The following is a 23,898-nucleotide window of genomic DNA, read 5'->3' as shown; positions in this document are numbered from 1 at the left end:
TTTCAGCAGAACCACACTCCCATCTCCACCGTGGGTAGGAAGTGGGCGCACCAACCTGGGACTTGTATGCATTATGTAAATAACAGCTCTCATCTTGCTGAAGGAATACTCCACCACCACCAACATACAAAATAACTAATATGACAATATACTATAAACTATCTATTAAGCACTTTATAAATAAATATGATATTAAATACAATGTACACAGTTTTTTTTTTGATAAAAGAAAAACAACAATTTTAACTGTCTGTCTCTCCTTTTTGCCCCTAAAAAGTTGAAATATTTACTGTACATATGATTCTTTGATAATTAAGTAGGGAATACTGGAGGAAGTCCCACAATTATTGTGTGGATGAAAGTAGACAAGTTTGTGGACTTCAGTTTCACAAATATGTATGATAAAACAAACAGAAAAATGGGAACTAATTCTAAACTACAAACCACAAGAATGCAAGATAGCAGAAACATCCATAATTAAATGTGCTATATATTGTGAATACACAGCATCTCTCCATCTACAAATAAATTACAGTATGTGCTACTTGTGTTCTGTAAACCATCATAAATAATGTAGCTAATAATCATTTATATTGTTAAGCTAATGCATGATGTTAGCTTAGTTTGTCCATTTTTCCAAGAAAAATAACAATATTGCTAATAAAACTTAGTTGATATGTAATTCTCAAATGAAATAAACCAATTGCCACATAATACAATTAAGCTTTTTAACTGCACCCAATTTGGACAATATCATACGGACACTACGGGGCCACGTGATTATTACAGGATAATGATAAAATGTAGTGTAGTAGAAAAAGTAGAGCACAAAGTCATGAAAGTGACTCAATGTCAGTTACACAGTAGTATCAGTGCAAAGTTGGCTAACATTAGCCACAATAAGCTAATGGTCATACCTGAGCAAGTATACGCTACGGATTTAGCAGCAGCTCTCCCGAGTGTATTGCAATAGGTGATTTATAGAATTCAACTTTTATAAGCGGAAGAATGTGTTATTCCACACTTTAAACTGTAAATGCTCTCCACAATAAAACATGTTAACAGTGGCATTAGATTTAAAAAATATTTGAGCATTGAAAAGCAGTTAGAAGACCTTGCTGTAATGCCGTAAATCATTTAAAGGAATTCTGCTACTGCTGATAATTTACTGTTGTACTTTTTATCTCCTGATACTCACAATAGCCTGGATGATCTTTGAGCATTTTATAGGCCCAAACTGGTAACAATTCCTTTTTAAAATAACCATTACTTCTGCATACTGTAAATAGACGCACATTTTCTTGATTTTGTTAGACTAGTCATAACTTCAGTTAAAGACATTATGGAGAATACATAAAGATAATGTAAATATTTCGTAAAACAACATTTTAGATTAAAATGTTTTTAATTTAACGAGCAGGAATTAAAGATATGTTGTTATCAGAATTAAGCTGGAGACCCTTTTTTTTTTTTATCGGAGTTATTAAGTGATCACTTATGGAGCTATTTGGCATACACATTATAGTTGATCCTGAACTGCAGATATCTGTAATTGGAGGTTTCATATACTCTGATTGCAAATGCAACTTTAGTCTTATTGGTGAAATCATACTTAGAGATTAATTTAGCATTTTAAATATATATATTATATCTGATAAGCAAAATGCAATTAGAGATACAATATTTTAAGATAGCATTTTGACTCATGAATATAGATATGTGGAAAAATAAAATAAAATAGTTTTAGTCTGGCAGGCTCAAGAGATTGAGTTGGAGCTGATTGATCAATTTCAGAAACATCCAATGATGACAGGGAAACAAAACAGCCTGTGTAAGAGGGCGTGTTTGATGACTCATGATAAAATGACTTTAGGCCTAGTAGGCCTATTCTAATGCTGTAATATTACAAGACAAGGTTTGTGTGTGGTAATGTGATAACAAATTAATGGGAATTATCAACCAGTGGTGAAAGAAGTATTCAGATCCTTTACTTAAGTAAAAGTACTACTACTGCCTCACTGTTACAAGTAAAAGTCCTGCATTTAAGCAAAAGTAATTAAGTATCATCAGGAAAATAAAGTGTTAATAGTAAAAGTACTCAATGCAGAAACATCCTCACATTTTACAAACCGGAAACGATCAAAACAGTTCTGTCAATCAACAATAAACACCAAAAGTGTTTAATCAGCTAATCATTTCAGCCTGACTTGTAGGCCTGTATATTGTTGGGTAGTTCAATTTATAATAAAACATTGTAATTTATAAACTACATGTGTTTTATGGGCAAAACATCTTAATCTCTATCTCTCTGAAATGTAGATAGAAGTAGAAAGTGACATGAAAAAAAAAAGACTCAAGTAACTTACTTAAGTAAATGTACTTAGTTACATTCCACCACTGTTATTAACAATGTAAACCTTGTATCAACTAAAATAATTGACACCAAGGCCCTCTTCAAGACAGGGCCACAATATTAGGAAGGCCCCTATCATGTCAGTAGTGCTAGGCTAGCATACTCTTAAGTCAAAGCCAGGCCTTTGGAGAGGGGTGGGGGTGGGGGGGGTCTGGGGCCCAGAGCACTTGGCATGTGAGTACCCTACTGTACTTAGAAAGTGTGATAGAATACCACTACAGTGTAGGGCAATAGGCTGTGCTGTCATTTTCTCTGGACTACCAGGCTCGCTGGTTACATCACTCTGTGAAGACACGCCTTTTTGGGTGGTGACACAACCGAGGGAAAGTGCTCGGAGGGGGAGGGGTGTCCCGTCGGCAGGCACACAGACAGCAGGCAGCAGCTGCAGCGAGGAGGACCCGGTACCGTTACTCTGCATTAAAACATTCATATTACGATTTTTAGCTCCGAAACACATAAGACAGCAACAGAAACGCACAGACCACATCTAAAATGGTTGACCGCGAGCAACTGGTGCAGAAAGCCAGGCTGGCCGAGCAGGCAGAGAGGTATGATGATATGGCAGCTGCCATGAAATCGGTAAGTAGGCTTCCTCTGTAATGACATTTTCTCTTTTTAAATTTTTTTTTTTTTTAATTATTATTATTATTTAAATAACCTCGTCGATACGTGTGTGTATTTGCGAGGAATGTGTAAAAGCTAGCTAACGTTAACCTAGCATTATGGCAGTATCACGCAGGGAAGGGACTGTGCCTCTGTGTTAGGAAGCACATTCTGATTTAAGCGAATAAGCCACACAAAATTGGTGTATGAAAGTTATGATTAAAGAATACGTTCATGAGAAAGACATATTTGTTAATAGGATACATTACTGCTATAATAAGATTTGGGCAACATCATTTTGAACAGGACTGCAAGGCCGGTAGAGATTAGTTCACATCATCACCCGTTTCAGCACATTTCAAACCGTTTTGATAAGAGGTTCAATTTAAATCCCTAATTTGCAGTAAATCAGAGTGTTTTATCAGCGGCGTGCTGCGGTGGATTGTGGTTGAAATGCGGACTGTTTGATCTTGGGGCGGTGCCTTTCACCAGCAGGCTCCTTTAAAAACGGCCGGGCTGTTAGGTTGTAAACGGACCGGGTAAAATAAAGCACAAAATAACTATGAAACGCGATTTAATCGTCTGTCTGGATCAAATGTGGGCTTAATAGTGGGCGAGTATTAAAATGAGCCCGTCGAAAGATGCGCATACTGGCGGAGCAGAGGACGAGCTAGGTGGTACCATGATGAGGAGAGTGACATCGTAGGTTGTGCTGATGGTCGTGTTCCGGTTTACATGATGCTGGGAAATAATGGGCCATCGATTTAGTGTGAAATACCGCTTTTCTTTAGCTTGATGTGGAGAAACTAGCAGGCAGTGTCCCACCTATTGGTACTCATTTGGCGCATTGGGAAGAGCAATGTTGGCTGAAGGTTGATCGCAATCGATATACGCAGAAGCAGCGCAAAAATTCCAAGCGTTCACCTTACAGACGTGGGTGTGCTGCTGGCGGACGGACAGCTTTCCATAAAGCTCTGTGTGTCATATGGCAGCAAACGGGCGTTTTGGGTCCGCAAACTGTAGGATGACGGGCGGCCCGTATCAATCGATTCTGTGTAGCAACCGCATCCCTGCGTCCTCGAACTCTTACAGCAGGTTTCTACACAGAGGCGTGCCGCAGCATCTGCCAAGATGCAGCACAGGCCCACCCGTAGTGCACCATTTCATAGGCAGCGTTTTTAATCACAGCTTTACAAAGGCTGCATCTCTCTATATCAGCGCTGTCTGGACAATAAGATCATAGAGGAAGCGACAAATTGGCAGGGGAAGTCAAGGAATGCTGTGCTGTGTGACAAGGCCCACTCTCCTTTATTTAAAAGAATGGCCATAATGTCTGTGCAGGACTTCATATTGCGTCTGTTGTTACTCATAGTGACTTTTTAGTGATAATAGAAGAATTTGTAGTTGCCTGTACTATGTATTTTACTTTTTTAATAAGAAGCCAGCAGTTTGGGGGAATATATTTATATTCTTTTCCTCTATAAATGATATAGAAAGACTTATTTTTCCTAAAAGTTGTTGTTTTGCTTTTTATTAACAAGGCCAGACGTCAGCATGCGTGCCCAAGCTGTGTAGGCATTTTTAAAAGTAGAGAAAGCAAGATTATTGGGACTTTTTCTACATTTCAGCTTTAACTCCAAGAGTCAACAAGTAAGCTGTCAGCGTGTTTAAAGCCCACGCTGTTTGCCTCTCTCTAGGACCAGGCTGTAGTGGTAATGCCAGAGGGGGCCTAGCTCCACCCCTTTCCATTTTTGCCGAGTCAGAGAGAGAGCTGCCCCTCACCCAGCCAGTCTCTCTGCAGCACTGGGCAGCGGGGTGTGTCTGCTGCCTCGCCCATCATTTAAGGGGAATCCCTTGCCACTGCAGACATGGTAACTGCCCCGGTGGCAACGGAACCAAAATTTTTTTTTTTTTAAAACAGGATTACAGAACACGACACTGCAGCCATCCTCTGGAGGACTGTAACACTTCAGACTCAGAAACCAGGCCCAACTAAAATGAACATTCATTCTGATGAACTGCTGTTAGTGCTGTGTTTTCACCACTGCCTTTGTCAGATTATAATAAAGTAGATATCAGGACAGCATGTCTCACCATCAAGTATATTTTTACAGCTCCAATTATTTAGTCATCTTTAGGGGAAATCAGATGCATTAAAGAACAGATAAGTTATTCTCAATATATGGGAGAGTCATTCCTTATTTGGGAGCTAAAGTAGAGCTAAAAATCAAAAAGCAAGGTTTTAGTGATTTAACAATCTGTAAATGAGTGCCATGTTTTACGTTTACAATGACAGCAGAGAGTCATTGTCAGGCCTCCAATGTCTTTCCAAGTTCACTTTTAGGAGCTACGTGTGACATTAAATTCAGCTTGTCCTCTTTCTGTCTGTCGGGCACGGCTATGAGTGATCAGTAACCGATCAGCAACGCAGACCCAGTTGCCTGCAAAATATTTTGTACTACATTGGCTTTGTGGGGGTCTCTAGTGATTCTATTAGCCTTGGACCAAGAGTTGGAGAAATTAAATTAGGATCCTGGAATTCTATATGAAAAAGCCACCTGAACTGAAAATGTTTAGTTGTTCAATAAATGCTTCGGACTATAAATGATTCAAAGGGGGCGTTTAAAGCCAAAGGAATCCATAAGAAATCTCTCTGAGAAAGGTCTTTTGTGTAGCTTTAACTCGGTAAAGTGTACTGTACAGTATATAGCAGTACTCAGCACCGTGCTATACTGTATATTAATACTTACAAAATGCCGTCAACATTGATGTGGAAGGAGTTTTTAGGAGTTATTTTCGAGAGTGAATATGAATATTGAAGATTCATGTAAAAGGATCTTGGCACTGCTGTGCATATGTAATGAAACTATTACATCATAGTATCCACATGGGCACAGTGCCTCAGCCCTTTGATATAGTAATGACTCATTCTTGAAGGCTGACCTACAGTATTGAATCTAAATCAATGCACTAGGTTTAATGTAAGAAAAGCATTTAGAGTGTTAAGAGTGTTTTTCACCAATATCTCTGAAAAGACCATGCCAGTGTTTTTGCATGTTGTAGCTAGGGATGCAGCGATTAACCGATTACACTATTAAAGCAACACTATGTAACTTTACATTGTACAGTTCATTCGAACTACAGATCCGCTACCCGATCTGGCAAACTTGCATAATGTAATGTAAGCAGACAACTTACTGCTGCAATTATTACGTCAAGTTAGCAAACACCAGTAAAACAGAGCAGAGCCAGCCCCTGACCTCAGGACAGCTGCAGCTGCAACGGGGGATTCAACCCAAGTTGGTAAGCTTTCTAGCGACTTTATTGTTTGTTAACGTTGTTGTTTAAGTGTTTGTTAGCTTGTTAAAGTTACCAGTTGGCTATGGTTAGCCTGTTTAATGTTAACGATAACGTTATAGTTAACAGCCGACATTTGCATTTACATTGAGTGCACTCATGATAACGTTATGTTCGTACGACTCAAAACTCCGCAACAGCTCAAACATGTCACTGACTTTACCACTTAACGTTACTGACTTACTCCTCTTCATCCTCTGTGGGGCATAAGGCTGCAAAGAGATCTCTCCATCGCATCTATTCCTTGGCAACATGCTGCAAATCTCCCTATGACAGCTGCATCTTGGCTAGCAGCTCCTCCAACTTTTAGGAACACCAGCTAGCAGGGGCGTTTCTAGCCCAAAAAGGGTCCAACTTCTTCCTAAGAAGGGCAGCGCTGTTGTTGCCAACTTGGCCTTTTTTTGTGGTGTGACGGATTCACCTCTAGTCTCTAATCTTAATATTAGAAAAGGTTGATGATTGATCATATAATCATTTTCAAAACATTCAAAACATACCGTTATTTCTGTTTCAAAAGGCAGCAATAAATAACACATTACAATCTAGTGTTCATGTGATTTCATACGTGAGCAGTGAAATTAATTAATGCACAAGAATTGCGATAATCGCGAGACCGCGATTATTCTTCGGACCATAATCGTACCAACAAAATCTATAATCGTTGCATCCCTAGTTTTAGCCCATAATTCACTTCAATCTGTAGGCTACACATTTTTTCTTTTCTTAGGGACATAAACATTCATTGAGATTCTTGAATGAGCTTTTTGTACCTCGTGGGAAGCCATTTTTACATTTCTCTCTTTTCATTTTCATACAAAACAGAAACATAGTTTTAATAAAACTGATAAAATAAGATACATTGAAATGTAGTCTTTCAAGCCACATATTCAATTCAAAGTAAAATTGTCATTCTGCTGAATTTATATTTTATTAATAATGATAATTTTTAACACTCCGTGCTTCAAAGAGGACACAGTCATATTTCAAATTTTAGTGACTTTCTTTTTGTTTTTTCACTAAGTTTACCTTACGACTAGCAGTGCTTCTTGGTTTGATTAATGAAAAAACCCAACACGCCTTTTGAGGGGAAACGTAGAACCCTAATTCCCACAAAGGGAAAAAAACAATAAATTTCAACTTTCCAGCTTTTGAATTTGCAAAATCAAACGCTACCCGTTTGCAAGCCACCCATGGTGATTACTCCTTTTCATACAAACCTGGGTATGATGTGCTTTATTGAACGCATGTTCAAACCCAGGTTTGACCTGATTAATTTGAGACCGCTTTCACAAGTGAATCCCTGAGCGTCACTGTTCACAGAGACTTCAGTCTGCAACTGTGGCTCAGTAAAAATGACTGCTAAATCACAAGAGTTACATCGTTACACAGAATTAGATTACGCAAGGTGCAGCTTTAGTTCATTTTATGTCCAGCTCTCTCTCTTTAGCTTTAATGAACTAATCAAGTCATACATGTTTAAAATAACATACGTTTAAGTCCCCATTCTGTTCATGGAAATTGGGCAGTGTCAAACTCCCATTCGATACTGGTTGGGATGAGGGTCAAGAAACCATTTTTGAAGATGCATATTGCCCCATTCAGATAAACCACATGTGGGTTTGACCCATTTTGCTGTATTGTTCTGAAAGGGCTATTACATATCCCACCATCTGACATCCAGGAAAACAGTCTAGAAATTATAGAATATATATTGTCAGTCTCAGAAATTAAGGGGGGCAAAGGGCAAAATTGCCCCATGAAATCTCAGAATGTCTAACATACACTCACACAAACACAGCTGTTTCATATACAGGAAATGCACTTATAATATCAATAGTATGCTTTTTATTTACTTATGTTGGCACAAGGTGGGCATTACTTTATGCATTTTAATCTGGGACCAACAACTTTATGAACTAATTACTAGAGAATTACCTAAATAGTGTTTTCTACATTGGAGAAAAGGAAAATGTCTGTAAATCTTTGGGTGCAACAGAATAACTAATTAACCACCTATCTTCATTTAAGTCATTTTAAAATAAGCTTTAAAAACAGATCTTTATCTGTTAAAGCGTGAAGTTTTCCCACACATGTATAATGACAGCTTTATATCTGTACCAGTAGCGAGTGAGACTGCATGTCCCGCAGGACCTAATACAAATGTTGCGGCGGGTGCAGAATACACTTGCTCCATTGTGAGTGGGACTGATGGTTACCATCATTCATTGTGGGAGTGCCAAAATCTAATGTATGCAAATAGGTTATTTGACTTAACCATCATTATACTGTAACTATCCAAATACTGAAATATACCAAACAACATTTTTACAGAGGCCCTTAAGGGACATGGGGATTTTCTTCCTTCTTGTTTGCACAAGATACTTTTTTGTGAGCACGCATATCTTATGCTCACAAGAAACCAATCAAAGGCTAGCAAAAGTATGCTAACCCAATGTGGCTAAAGTTAATATTTCGCTTTCACAGCATGAAATCGTTAACGTATCATCTTTAAGTTTGTTGTTGACACTATTAGGGTACATATTGTTGCATTTTCAGGAAGATGAATACCTCTTCGGTAGCCATTTTGACTGGTACTCAGATTAGTTTCTCGTGAACACAAGATACTTTTGTGTGCTCACGAGAAAGTATCTTGTGCACATGAGAAACCCAAAAATTCCCCATATCCCTTTTAGGGGCTTCGTACATTTTAGTTTCTCGAGTCAGACTGATCTCATAAAGTGGTGTATGTATGACACGCCAATTTTTATGCCATTTTGGCGTGTTATCAAGACGCATAATTGCTTTTTAGCATTTATCAACGTAGTTCGGCCGCCATTGACCTACATTACGTGTGAATTTTTGCCGTAGCAAGTGGTATGAAGGGACGTAAGTCCGCAGATGGGTAAAACACAGGACTTTCACCCAGGAGAGCCTGGATCGCGTCCCGCGTGTGGCGTTTTTTCAGCCATTTTCTTTGTTTTCTTTATTTATTTTAAGGCTTCACCAATGTTTCTTTTCTAAACCCAACCATTTATTGTTTCCCTAAGGGTGTTTTTGTCATTTTTTTCATGTTTTTGTTGTTTTTTGGGTTACTAAAGCCTTTCCCAATGTTCTTTTCCTAAACCCAAACGTTTTTTCTTCTTTTTTTTCTCGCGATAGTACGTCACGCAACTTGGCGACGCCATGTGGTGTGTATGTTTACATCCGCTGTATACAGCGTAGACATACACGTGGATAGCTCAAAATGTGTACAGATAACACACCATTTGGCTTTAGGAAAGTGGCGTGTATGTTTACGCAAAGTCATGATGCCATGTTGCTCGAGTAGACTGTTGAACTTGACTTCACATCATCACTGCTACTCTGTAGTCTGATTTGTCTGTTGCTATAGAAATCAATATAAGTTGGAAGAGAAACAGGGACCTGAGCCATAATATTTTTTATCCACTTTTAATTATCACTGCTAAATAAAAAAAAAAATAACTCCATGGGCTACCTGTATCTTATTTTTGCTGGCAGACACATTTTCAATAGAAAACAATGACTACGTTTACATGCACTTAATCAGTTTTTGCCTTAATTCCAAAAAAGACGATATTCCAACTAAGCCGTTTACATGGTTAATGAAATATTCCACTACCAGTCCCGTTTACATGTAACCGTGCAAAATACCATTTTTAGTTTACCAGCGGTGGAGGACTTGTTGGACCGTGCAAACACAGAGTCCCTCTTTCATTCCTTCAACCAGCGTCTTGAAAAGGTTGTTGTAGCGATGTGTGCGCATATCCAATAACCTGTTGATATCCAAGTTATTGATAATGTTTAAAAGTAGCGGCGTTTCTCCTTCTTATCGGGTCTGAAGCCTTGCAGACTGTCGGCTTGTTGGTTGAATGCCTCTAAAACCCGAATAATACCAGAATAACCCACGTCTTAATTGGAAAATGCTATATTCAGAAAAAGGCCTTATCCGGAATATCCAACCGGAATATGCTTTTTACATGACCCGTATCAAATTCCAAATATTTATCATATTTGGAATAATAGTGGAATATTGGTGTGCATGTAAACGTACTCAGTGTTGCGTGGGGGAGTGATCTAGTGGGAGTGAGTAGGATGGTGCATCTTGTGGGAGATATCTTCAACATTAATGTGAATGTTTTTAATTTGACACCTACAGTATGATGAGCTTCATTTTAGATAAGGATGGCTACAATCAGTTTGCTAAACTCATTTTAGAGTTTTTGTCCAGGGGGCAAAAGCAAGCATCAAACTTCTACTTCTTTATTTCTGAAATATGAACACACTCAGAATACCTCAATCCAATAATGAATGCAACCAATGTCATCTCAGGACATTTCAGTATGTCCCGAAATGAGTCTTAACTCATTGGTGAGTCACAAAGGCATTACGAGAAACGCCCACCTTACCCACCTACACACACTGTATAATCAGGTTAATTTCACATCTTGCTTACATTTGCAGCTAGATGTGCAGAATTGAAGTGAGTGATAATTCCCCACAACAGTACTTTATTATCTTGTTGCATCATTCAGTTGCTTTGAGGTCTTTTCCTTTTGCTTAGTCACTGTCAATGAGTGCAAGGACATCAACGCTCGCAGCATTATAAGGCAGCACACTTACACATCTACCCTGACTTGCAATTGTACTATCGTTCAAAGGAAAGAAAGGACAGCTAAAAAAAGGAATAAGGAGAGAGAGTATTCATTCTTTCCGGGAACTGAAAACATCTTCTCAATGTGTGAAAACCTGCACAATCTGCTTTTTGGATATTCACATTACTTTCAGGTAGAGCTGCAAAGATGAATCGATTAATGTCAACTATTAAATCAATCTGCAACTATTTTGATAATCGATTAAATCGGTTTGAGTCATTTCTTAAGAAAAGACTTAGCATTTCTTTGATTCCAGCTTCTTAAATTTTCTAGTTTCTTCACATATTTATGACAGTAAACTGAATATCTTTGAGTTGTGGGCAAAAACAAGATATTTGTAAAGTTGGAGGTATGGAACCAATTTAAACAAGTCATGGGCAGTGACAACATATGTGTTGGCTTTTTTGAGTGCATTAAGTACATTTTAGAGAGGGGCATTAGGTAGTTAAATACACTGGTTGACTCACATGACACCATTGTATTCATATAATACTATCAATCAAGGCTAAAGTCAATGATATTATAAATACATGTTGCTTCCTCTGTTTGATAAAATGATCACCATTGATTGTGATTGATGGTTTGCTGTGCATGCAGAGCCTGCATGTCACGCACTAGCAACAAACCGTGTATCCAAGCACACTTAAATCAGTGTAAATTGTTATATTAGACATAGATTGCTGTTGTAGATTAGTGTTACGTTTCCAGCGTCGCTGCTCAGAACCGTAACATTAGATGGACAGACCCCTTGTTTCTTTAGGCTAACTTTATTAGCTTTAGCCTGGCTGGTAGCAGCTTTCTGTGGTGAAACGCTGAACGTTTACTTTTCTATCAAGCAGCAAAAAAGTTGTAGCGTCAACATCACAACGTCCTGTGATGTGACTATCGCGCATTCGCACATCGCGATGTAGACAACGAAACAAAATATCGTGCAGCCCTACCCCCCATTTTGTTCAAGGTTGTTTTATTAGGGCCCGAGCGCCGACAGCGGCGAAGGCCCTATTGAAACTGAAGGAATTATTATTTTCCCATCAAATGAATTGGCTTTTTGAGGGGCTTAATATATTCAAAAACTCACAAAATTTGGCGGTCGCATCAAGTCTGGTGAAAATTTACGTATTTTAAGGGTTTCGGGAATAGGCGCACAAAAATGGCTCGCTAGCGCCCCTTAGAAAGTTAAGAAAATTGAGCCCCTGCAGTGCGTTTAACGTAGACTCACGAAACCTGGTACACATATGTAACATGTCAAGATGTACAAAAAACGTCATTAGAGCCATACCCTAAACCCAACAGGAAGTCTGCCATTTTGAATTAAATGTTCGAAATTAGTGCGATTTTGGCCTTTTCCACATGTCGTACTTTAACGAACTCCTCCTAGAGATTTCATCCGATCAACTTCAAACTCGGTCTGTGCCATCTTAAGATGTTAAAGATGAAAAGTTGTTAAAAGAAAAACTTTTCGTCATAGGGCGTGGCCGTGGCAGGGCGGCCATTTTGTGCGTTTCGCCGCCGAAACAGGAAGTGGGTGTAACTCGAGTGTATGTTGTCCGATTACCTCGAAATTTTTCAGAATTCATAAGAGTCCAACGCTGAGGACAAATAAAGGCCGATATTTACTTAAAGTCATAGCGCCCCCTAGTGGCAACAGGAAGTAGGCGTAAAAGTCAAGGTGCTATACTTTAACAAACTCCTCCTAGAGATTTCATCCGATGGACTTCAAACTTGATCTGTACCATCCCAACACCTTAACGATGAAAAGTTATTAAAAGAAAAACTTTTCGTCAGACGGTGTGGGCGTGGCGTGGCGGCCATTTTGAGTGTTTAGCGATGGACAAAAAAGTTGTTGTAACTTGAGTGTACGTTGTCGTATCTGCCCGAAATTTCTCACGATTGACAAGGGTCCAGGCCTGAGGACACCTACAGGCCAAAATTGACTTTTGGTCATAACGCCCTGCGTTGGCAACATGAAATGTGCCTTATATGACAAACATCATCCGATTTGCATGAAACTCCGAATGTGTGGTCTACGTGTGATACTGAGCCGCCCGCTATAATATGGCCACGCCCACTTACTCAGGCCACGCCCCCTTACATAACATTTGAACCGTTTAAGGTATACCCTTGTGTGAGGTATCATTGAACTCAGCAGAGACTTCCTTCTTCATTGGTGATGGTTTGGCCCGCCCCCTATGTTCAAGCCACGCCCCCTTTCATACATGCTGACCCATTTATGGTAGAGTCTTGTGTGAGGTATCATTGAACTCGGCGGGGAGTTCCTTTTTCATTGGTGACGGTTTGTGGCGTCTGAGTGCCGCGCAAATGCACGGTTGCAAGGAGCAGCGTCCGCCGGTAACCCCGACGTGCGCAGAGGCGCGAGGGCCCGTCCATCACTGCTCACAGCTTTATTATTATTATTATTATTATTATTATTATTATTATTATTATATAAAACAGGACAATAGCTTTAAACATTGTACAATAGTAATACAACATAAATGAGAATAAAATAAAGATTCCTTTTCCCACGCCCATACCATCCCCAATCCCATATCACCTACCCCCCCAAGATAGGTCTTACATGACGCACACACAAACGCACAAACATTAACTGAGAAACCAAATTAAGTGAACCCTACTTCTTATTTTGATATTGGCTAGGTTCTTATGTTTATTGTGTTTTGTCTTCTCAGTTCGTGGAGTGAAATGTCACATCAAACCACATTTTATGTTTGTAGAAGAATAGTTGAAGTTGTTGCTTTATTGCTTTGGCACCATTATAAGGGTTATTTGTGTGGGATTTCATGGCCCTGAATGAGTTTACAGGATTATTACAGACATGGAAAGTATGAAAAGAGGGATTTTGACAAGATGGCGATAGCTAGGAGATGGACCAACCCTAAAAACACAAGTGTGAAACGTCAGCCTGTGTCCCTGAGCCAGTCTATGACCAAGCATTAGTAATGCAATTACACAGTAATCACAGTCATTGTTAGTAACACTACTGGTCAATACGTGATGAGTCTGCCGTCTTTCCAGACTGATCTGAAAAAGGAAGAAAACTCGGTAAAAAAAAAAAATCGGTATCATTTGTTTTTATTCACCTGATGTAAATTATTAATAATAATAATAATTATATAACAGGCCACCATTAATGTAAATAACAGTGTCATTATTATATACTCAGTCAGATCTGTCATTTTCTTGTGTTATCATTAGGGATGCACTGAATCCAGGATTTGGGCTTTTTGACAGGGTTCAGTTTCTGCCACCAAACCCTACGCTTGCACTACGCGTGCCGACGTAATGACGCCGCCATTGATTACGGGAAGGTGTTTACGTATGTCGACCGTTCAATGCAGTAGGCTGTGAGAAAGTGAAAATGGAACTCGCGAGCAGAAAAAGCGCCGCCCGGCAGCACCCCCAGCCAAAAGAAGGCGACCCAAGCCAAGCCACACGCCCAACCCGCAATGCCGACCTGTCCCGTAGCGGCAAGGACCCTAAACAATACACAACATCGCTGCTGTTAAAACATTTGCGCATTAAACATCCGAAAGAGTATGAGTTGTGCTTGAAGGAATCTACAGGCAGCAGCCAAAACACAGCAACCCCAGGTACGGCAAAGGAAGGACAGTCACAGCTAAAAACTTGTGTTAACCAGACAGTGCCTCTCCCGGGCTGTCAGCTGTTCTCTTGGCAGTCTCCCTACAGTGGGAGCGGAGCGACCGAATGGCCGGCTGCTGCTCGTTAGCTAATGTTAGCTTTCTAATTTCACCCACCCAACATGCCTTCATCATACACTGGTTAGTGAAAATCATCTGGTGATAGCGATGTGCTTTCCTAATATGTGAAAAGAGCATGTGAACTCAACATCAAGTTGTTACATTTAACTATTTTATAGGCTGTGGACGTTGTTTACTTCATTAATGCGTTTACTGTGTTAATGGACTGTGGATGGGAGTAGGATTCGGTATTTGGTTTTGGATTCGGCCGAATCTTAACCAGTGGATTCGGTATTCAGCCAAACCCCAAAAAACTGGATTCGGTGCATCCCTCGTTATCATAGAAGTGAACTAGGAGGTGCCATTATAACCCTTATATAACCAATAAGGCAGAACATACAGTATCTGCCTTTAACGACAGCTAAGCCCAAAAAAATGTGTGCTGAACATGACAGTCCTGTACTGTACACCCATTTTATTTATTTTAATAAGCCATTACTTGGTAATATTTGACACATGAGCATGAGGGCTAACTTTTACTGTCACTTTAGGTCACATGTGTGTTACCGTTTTCTTTAATGACAGCAGAGAACTAGTACTAACAGAGAGGCTAGCATTAACTAGTGTTTGACTTTCTCCATACCAGTCCAGTAGCCTAATTACGTAGGTCTGCACATCTTTCATTCCTTTTTAAGTGATCAACCCTTTATGTGTTTCCTTATTATTATCAGCTGTATTCACAGAAAAACTACTGTCATATGTGGTAGCGTAGCAACAAAGAACTACTCGAAGCTCCCACTACATCACCATTACTAAGACACACACATACACCGCCTTGCATCCCCTTTTTCTTCACCAAAGCTCCAGACCTATTCAGACCACCAGTGACACCAGGTAGTCCAAGGCGCCTTTGTGCGATGCTGCCTGAAAGAGGGTCGGCGGTGGGGGTTGTCAGGAGAGCCCAGGGAGTGAGCAAGTGAGCAAGGAAAAGACAGAAGGAAAGCGTGGAACAGGAAGAAAAATTGGTAGCTGTGGGACTGTGACAAGTCTATATTATGTGAATTGAAAAATCCATTAAATAGAAATGCAAGGCGGTGGGCATTGAGGTTTAACCCAGCCTCTACTCATGCCCAACATATCCTCTTACTCTCCTAGCCCTGCAGCCCTTACAGTGTCTCTGGTGGATATTAATGGTCATGCAAAGAACTGTCAAAGAGGAAGTTATTGATTGTCCTGCCTGGCCTTTGTTTGCATTAACAGTTTGGACGTTTGACTGCCCTGTGCAAGGATGAGTCACGAGAGAGCAGGCGCAATTGATGAGCTTTATGGGTAGACAGAGCTCTATTGTCATCCCCGCACCACAGCTTCCGTCAGGGCTTTCTGCTCACCCTGCAGCCTTCTGAAACAAAGGCATGCATGTTTTTACAGACGTGTTGTTTAGGCCTTGTTTTTCTGACCTATGTGTTGCTTCAGCATTACTCTGTTGGTTGAATTTACTGTAGGTTAGAGACTTTACACTAATTGTAATTTAATGGGCTAATGCATAGAGCTGTATAAAGCTAAGGCTGTGCTTCAGCAAAGACTAATGGGGGGCAGGCTGACTTTCTCCTGTGCTCGTAAGTGGGATCATTATGCAACGGATGTCAGTTTATTGTCTTCATAGTTAACTAGTACAGAGGTCATTTTATTTATGCCAGTTGTAAATTTTTACAACGTCCTTAGTGAACACACACGCACAAGTTGGCAGTACTGCTAGTGGCACTCTTGAGGCTGCACCGTTAGGAAATAAGGCACGAAAAGCACAGTGGTTTGGTTGTTGGGATGTTGCTAAAGATGGGATATCCAAATACAAAGGTGTGTTTCCTGTGGTGAACAAAAATTTCCACTTTAAATTCCATGGCAGTCTGCCCACTAGTTTTGGACCAAGTTGATGATTTGGTGTTAGAATGACACCAGAGGAAAAATTTAATGCAATACCTGAAATAGGCAGAGATACTGTGGGATGTTGGTGGTTTTTAGTAAACGTCATGATAATCTGCTTTTCAGATTTTGAGACATGTTCAACTTTTGGCTTAGCTAGTATTGGCTTTACAACAAATCCCAGATTCAGTAGGGTTCATCCTCTTGTGACCATGACTAGAGTCTAAAGCCATGCTAGCAGCTCTGTGAGATTGTACTTTGGCACCCTTACCATCACCTCTTTGGACTCTCAAATATCTGTAGTTAATTTCACAGCAATCCATTAAATAGTTGTCAAGATATTTCACTCTGAATCCAAAATGTCAACCTAGAGGAAAGGGGATCACCAAAATCATTTGAACTTCCCCTTGAATATCCGTACCAAATCTTAGGGCAATCCATTCAGTAGATAGCAATATATTTCCCAAATGTCAACCTCATGGTGTTGATAAAAAAAGTCAGGGAATCACCTCGTTCAATAGGATTCATCCTCTGGGGACCATGAATGTCTGTACATAACTGTTTTTCATATTTAAAGATACAGAGTTGACAATTTGACCTGATGGAAATGAGGAAAACTCATGGACCGTTAAAAAATGTAAATGGCTCATCGTCTGGGCAACATGAATGTGCTCAATACATTTGGCGGACAGACCAACCGACTAACATCACCATTCTCAGGCCCGGCATCCCACTAGCAAGGTTGAAGCGTGATTGAAGTGAAACATTTTCTTATGGTTCCTTGTATAGCTTTCGAATCATTTGTGTCCTGTACAGAGCCATGCAATTACATTGCTTCGGATGACTGCCAGAGTTGGCTGAAAGGTGTGAGATATGAAATGGCTTACTTGCACTTATCCACGCTGCTTACTCCCACAGTGCTGCAGCGTTCTCCATACTACAGCCATGTCAGTATCCTTTCCATTAGCAGCTTGTAGCCAGCGTCTCCAGCAGAGATACAATGGCTTCCACAAACAAAGCAGATTTTGCAGTCGCCATAGAAACAGAAGATTGCATCACTGATTGCTTTTTGCCCTCCACCCCCCTCCTTCTTACAGTAATCTGGGGGTGTAGTTGTATGTAAGGATGTATGTATGCTGAAAATGAGTTCATCAGATGAACACATGATTAGTCATACATTTGTATCAATAGAGACTGTACTAACAACTGGAACAGGGATTAGCAGCTACTGTGTGTTATTGGAGGCTAACGAAATCAGAGTGACACAGCTGTTAGCTCATTGTGACAGTGCTGCATCTCACTAAGCTTAGATGGTGAACATGGTAAACTTTATACTTTCTAAACATGAGCAAGTTAACATTCTCAATGGTAACATGGTAGCATGCTGATCCCAGAGTTTTCAAAGAACTCTAGCATGGAACGGTTAGCATGGCTGTATACTCTTAGTCTTGTCTACTCTAAAGGTGAACATTTGTTTTGTTGTTGTTAAGGGACAGTGCCTCAATGCCTAGAAACTGAATTACGATTAAATCAAAGCAAATATTGCTGAGTTTATAAATGCTGAATGAATGTACCCGTTACCAATACAGCTATAGATTTTTAGAAATGTTTCTAACAGAGAGAAGTCTCTTTATTATTCTATTTTTTTTCTAGGGCATCATAGTAAAAGCAAGACATCTTAAAAAAGAAGCCAGCTTAATTTCTTTCCAAATTGAATTTTGAAATTGAATTGAAAAATTGAGTTGAGTTTGAGTTTATTGAACTCATGCTCACAGTAAAACAACAGAATAAAAAGCAGAATTTACATCGGTTTTAAAACATAGAAAGTCTGGCCCTATAAAAAAATAAATAGACTAAATATATATAACACATATGCAACAATACGTTTATGCTAACACTAGGGAACAAGGAGAGTATCACCACAATCCCCTTAGTTTTTTTACCCAGAATGTAGATTTATGTTGACCGATATGGAGTTCAGTAAGGGCATTGTGAAGAGCTGTTCCACGGGATTGGCTGGGGCCCCCTACTTTGCTATGCTCATGGAACTGAATTCTGTACAAAAAAAGAAAGTAACAACAGGCTTTATACTCAGAAAAGGTCTGTAAAGATGCCGCTGCTGCACAGTCCCAGTGGGGTATAAAGGATTAAATCCTCCAGCCAGACACAGGCCTGTCCAGACAAAACAAAACCAGCTTTCAGAGCTGCGCACAGCCAATCAGGAGTCACCTAAGAGGATGATGTCAGTGAGCTGGAGGCGTGGTTTACCCTGCAGTGACTGTTGCCTGAATTGTTTTTGTGTGCGTCAATGGTCACACTTTGTAGCATGTTGCATTCGTTTTGTCCAATTGTCAACCGTTAAATGTTATTGAGACATATGTCCACATATTTGACATAAATAAGACAATTGAGATAACAAAAAAATACAATGCTAACGACTGTACATTTTTCTTGTTCTCTTCAGGTCACAGAGCTGAACGAAGCACTATCCAATGAGGAAAGGAACCTGCTCTCCGTGGCTTACAAGAACGTGGTTGGGGCGAGGCGTTCGTCCTGGCGCGTCATCTCCAGCATCGAGCAGAAGACATCGGCCGACGGCAACGAGAAGAAGATCGAGATGGTGCGGGCCTACCGGGAAAAGATCGAGAAGGAGCTGGAGGCCGTCTGCCAGGACGTGCTCAACCTGCTCGACAACTTCCTGATCAAGAACTGCAACGAGACGCAGCACGAGAGCAAAGTCTTCTACCTGAAGATGAAGGGCGACTACTACCGCTACCTGGCCGAGGTGGCCACGGGGGAGAAGAGAGCGGCGGTGGTGGAGTCCTCCGAGAAGTCCTACAGCGAGGCCCACGAGATCAGCAAGGAGCACATGCAGCCCACCCACCCCATCCGCCTGGGCCTGGCTCTCAACTACTCCGTCTTCTACTACGAGATCCAGAACGCCCCGGAGCAGGCGTGCCACCTGGCCAAGACCGCCTTCGACGACGCCATCGCCGAGCTGGACACCCTGAACGAGGACTCCTACAAAGACTCCACTCTGATCATGCAGCTGCTACGAGACAACTTGACGCTGTGGACGAGCGACCAGCAAGACGACGAGGGAGGCGAGGGCAACAATTAAAAATAAGAGTCCCGAAACCTCATTCTGCCAAAAACAACACAACACGCTCGCTCACAAATGATGACATAAAAATAATAATACTAGGTTTAAAAAGTTCTTAGAAATTAAAAAATTAAAAAAAACGGGGAGGGGGAGGGGCGGTGGAACATCGGCGGCCAATTTAGCCAACGGTACTGATGTGGCTGCTGTTCTTTATTTTTCAACAAATTAAAAGTGAAAAAAAGTTGAAGGAGGGAAGACAATTTTAGTTTGAGAAATAACCTACGATTAAAAAAAAATTAATAAAAGAATGAAACCCCCCTCCTTGGTAGCCTCTGCAGCATTTGCCAAAATACAACTTTAGAAGCAAGAGGTATGTCATGCATCACAGTGTGACTATTGGGTAATGGTACCTTCACGCTGGCAGAGACTGGTCTTATCACGCAAACGAAGCTGAGCTGTCTTATTGTATATCGCGAGGGGAGGAGCATTCAGAAATTGAGTTTCGATGCTTGAGCAGCCAGAAAATTAAAGTAACCTTGAATGTCATGGCCTTGCTTAGCGAGAGAGAGAGAGAGAGAGAGAGAGAGAGAGAGAGAGAGAGAGAAGGACAAATGAGAGAGCGAGTGAGAGAGCAGACAGGGTTACAGATATGAAGACGGGCTTTTAATTAAGGGGTGTCGAACTTCATTGCGTAACTTCAAAATGTACCGACATCTTTAGTTGCACCACACTATGATCGTCGAGTGAAAAGCAGGTTGTCTCTGTTATTGAAGATAACAATAAAAAAAAATGTTTTTGTTTGCTTTGTGTCAGGTTATGTGTCCCGCTCAGTCACACAGTCATACTGTAACTAAAAATACAAATTCATAAAAGTAAAACTTAGTGCAGCTTGTCCCTCTCATGTGCTGATGTGCTTTATTAAATAAATTAACTGTTTTTGGACACCTAATTCTTATCATCAGTATTGTCGTTACTATAACAACTTCTATTGGCTCCTTGTAGGAAACGATTTGATTCACAGAAATCCAGATGGCAAAATAAATAAATGGATTTTTATTGTTTTTAAATGTGGTGACTGAACATGATCATTAGCCCACCCTTATTGTCCACTTATGCTATCTTCATAACAATCTAGTAGGATCTCTGAAACGGAACCTGGAACCACAGACTTGACCAATGAACCAAGTAGAATTTGTGGACAGAGCACATGCAATGTTAAGTGGAAGCTCTAAAAGCAGATTTGAGGTTTGTGGATTTAATTTGTCTTCAGTTTCTTCCTGGTCAAGAAATGCACTTGCCTATTATACGGTTTCTTCAGTGTAAGATGATAACTGCTCCAATATTCTCCATAATACAATATTGTGCATGCTGGTGATGTATTTATACAGTAGCTTCAATTGATTAACTTATACGGTAGATGTTATGTATTCATATGAACATGGAATTACTAGACCTTAAAAATCGGATTATTTTCTATTTATTTCTTTTTATTGCGATTGTTAGCTAGACCTTATTTTAATCTGTGTTTTCTTTACGCCATTTGCTGAAGTACGCTATACCAAAACAGTGATTGTTGACAATAAATTGATCTGTTACGGACATCGCTATGGTCACATGCAGTTCTTGGTAAGGGTGGCAAACAGGAAGAAAACATATGGGCTTGTGATATTTGACAGCGGTAGTGAGTGGGTTACCAGTGGACACAATGGGAGTTCTGCAGCATGCATGGTCTTCCATGTGTTAGTCCATTGACAGTAACATAATCAAACAGCGATGATTAAAATACTAAAAAGGTACTACGGATGTAACGATACACTCAAGTCGCCATTCGATGCGATTCACGATTTACTCACGATTCTTTTTTTACAGAATAAACTGCAGGCAAATAAAATATTCTTTTTGTTTATATAAACTGTGCAAAACATGTGTCCTTATCTAAAGTGCAACTGAAAATGTCTTAAAAAAAAAGAATTAGATTTCTAAAACAAATCTCACATCAAAATATAACTAAACTAATAGGAAAAAAATATTTTCAAATAAATAACTTAGAACACAGTGATGTCTGAAGTGAAACAAGTGAAAACAAAAGTAGATCACACCCTAGTCTGAATTTTTTATTTTTTATTTTTTTTTATCTCCAGCGGTTGTAATCTTTACACATTAGGAATGGATTTTTAACCGATTGACGATGCATCGTTACATCCCTAGAAGATATTAACGGGTAAAGCACTGCAAACTGCAAATGTATCTACTCTATGGTCCATCACAGGTATTGGTTTTTTTTTTCCTCCTCATTTCACAGGACTGTGGGGGTTGTGCACACACTGGGCGTGTGTGACATCATCACTCTCCTGTTAAGTTTTGTTGTGGGACAAGTTACAACTTTATCATTCTTATTAGTGCCTTGCAGTTTTGCTGAACTCTTGTATAGTAAATCCCAGCACAGCCTTCACTCCAAACTGACCCGCTCTGATCAACCTTGTTAGGCCTTTAATCTGTCATAACGCATCATATTTTTATGAGTCATTTAAATGATTAGCATGTTTAAGCTTTAGTGCGTAATGTTTTGATATTAATGAACGTCCGTTACATTCAAACCATTGCCAAATGAGTAGCTACAAAGCTAATTAAGACTATCACCTCCACACAACTCTCTCTGGATTTCTCAGTATGGCTATCTTCAGAAGATTGTGGCGTCCGGTGACTTTCGCGAGCAGAAATTTGAGTGAAGATAATTACCTCTTCTGAAGAGTCCATCATGTTTTTTTAATCCTCTGTGTCCTCCTTGGCTACTACCAACTGCGGATCACGGAAGGCTTGTATCATGTGGATGCGCTGACAGTGTTGTTGTCATTACTTAGAATTCCTCATGGGGAAGACAGAAACTACGCACTATAGCTTTAAAATCAAAGTAACAAGTAACTATAGCTGTTAAATACATGTAGTGGAGTAGAAATGTAGAATAGCATACATTGAAAATACTCAAGGAAAGTACAAGTACCTCTGAATTGTTCTGTTAATGACAACAGCAGCAAACAACTTTCTGGAAGTTCAACAGTTCCTTAAAAGAAACACGTAACATGCAAGTAGAAGGTAGAGAGCCATTGCTTGGAGTGTTTATGAACAGAGAAATTATATAATTGGACGCGGTTGAAATTCTCACTGTGAAGAAAAATACAGAATTTTATGAACTGTCACATAAAAAGAGGTATTAAAAAAATGCCATGCAAAAATAGGTATCGTGATATTTCTTGTGTTGCTCACTGCTTGTCTAGACTCAAGAAAAACAATTAAAGATGGAGTACAATACCTGCACAACGAACATTTGATGGCTTTACAATTGATGGACAAAGCAGAAGATAAACAAATGACAGTATGAAAAATTATTTGATGGAAATTCTCAATTCATCACAAAAAGTGAAGGGTTTCGGTTTATTGCCGAGTAGGTTTTCACATGCCAGGAATTTGCCTTGGTGTTGTGGTGCATAACAGTCAGTAATGATGATATATGATACAACTGTTAAATTAAGAAATCAACAACAACATCAGCAACACGAGTCCTTATGTCCAAACCAAGAATTCATACCTTTTCAATATACACACACACCACTTTGCAGTCGGTGCATACAACTCAATTATAAATATACAACTGCCTTCCTCTGTGTAGCCTCACAAGAACCAGAAAAGAGACAAAACGTTTGACTTCAACAAAAATGACAATAAATAAAATAATAAAAAGTCAATCATAAATAATAAAGTCAACAGAAACCACGGCGGGTGCAACAAGCATTATTAACCCATGCATATTAGAATCAACAGCAGAATAAAACATCACCAAAGCAACAGAGATGTATAAACATGATAAACTCCACAGCGGCTGCAGCCACAAACACACGTTTAACCAAAAAGGGAGACTGTATAGTTTTTTACACACACACACACACACACACACACACACACACACACACACACACACACACACACACACACACACACACACACACACACACACACACACACACACACACACACACACACACACACACACACACACACACACACACACACACGTGGTTGCTGATTTGCTCATCTGCAGAGAGTGTTCAGTGA

At 39.9% G+C, this 23,898-nt stretch overlaps 1 protein-coding gene across 1 annotated transcript; it reads left to right on the top strand.

Moving 5' to 3' along the window:
- Nucleotides 1–2,693: 2,693 nt before the first annotated feature.
- ywhag1 (3-monooxygenase/tryptophan 5-monooxygenase activation protein, gamma polypeptide 1) lies at nt 2,694–21,389 on the top strand. Its single transcript, XM_028596365.1, has 2 exons — nt 2,694–2,992; nt 19,150–21,389. Exons 1-2 carry the CDS (start codon nt 2,906–2,908, stop codon nt 19,804–19,806), a joined length of 744 nt encoding a protein of 247 aa, XP_028452166.1. The 5' UTR covers nt 2,694–2,905; the 3' UTR covers nt 19,807–21,389.
- Nucleotides 21,390–23,898: the final 2,509 nt, after the last annotated feature.

This window comes from Perca flavescens, chromosome 13 (assembly GCF_004354835.1).
Source record: "Perca flavescens isolate YP-PL-M2 chromosome 13, PFLA_1.0, whole genome shotgun sequence".
In the NCBI taxonomy this organism is placed as follows: domain Eukaryota; kingdom Metazoa; phylum Chordata; class Actinopteri; order Perciformes; family Percidae; genus Perca; species Perca flavescens.
Note: the sequence above shows the minus strand (reverse complement) of the source record. Positions and strands in the feature narration are given on the sequence as shown.

Coding starts and splice junctions, on each gene's coding strand:
- ywhag1 (XM_028596365.1), top strand. CDS start 2,906: ATGGTTGACCGCGAGCAACTGGTGCAGAAAGCCAGGCTGGCCGAGCAG. Junction 2,993..19,149: donor TGGCAGCTGCCATGAAATCG/GTAAGTAGGCTT, acceptor TGTTCTCTTCAG/GTCACAGAGCTGAACGAAGC.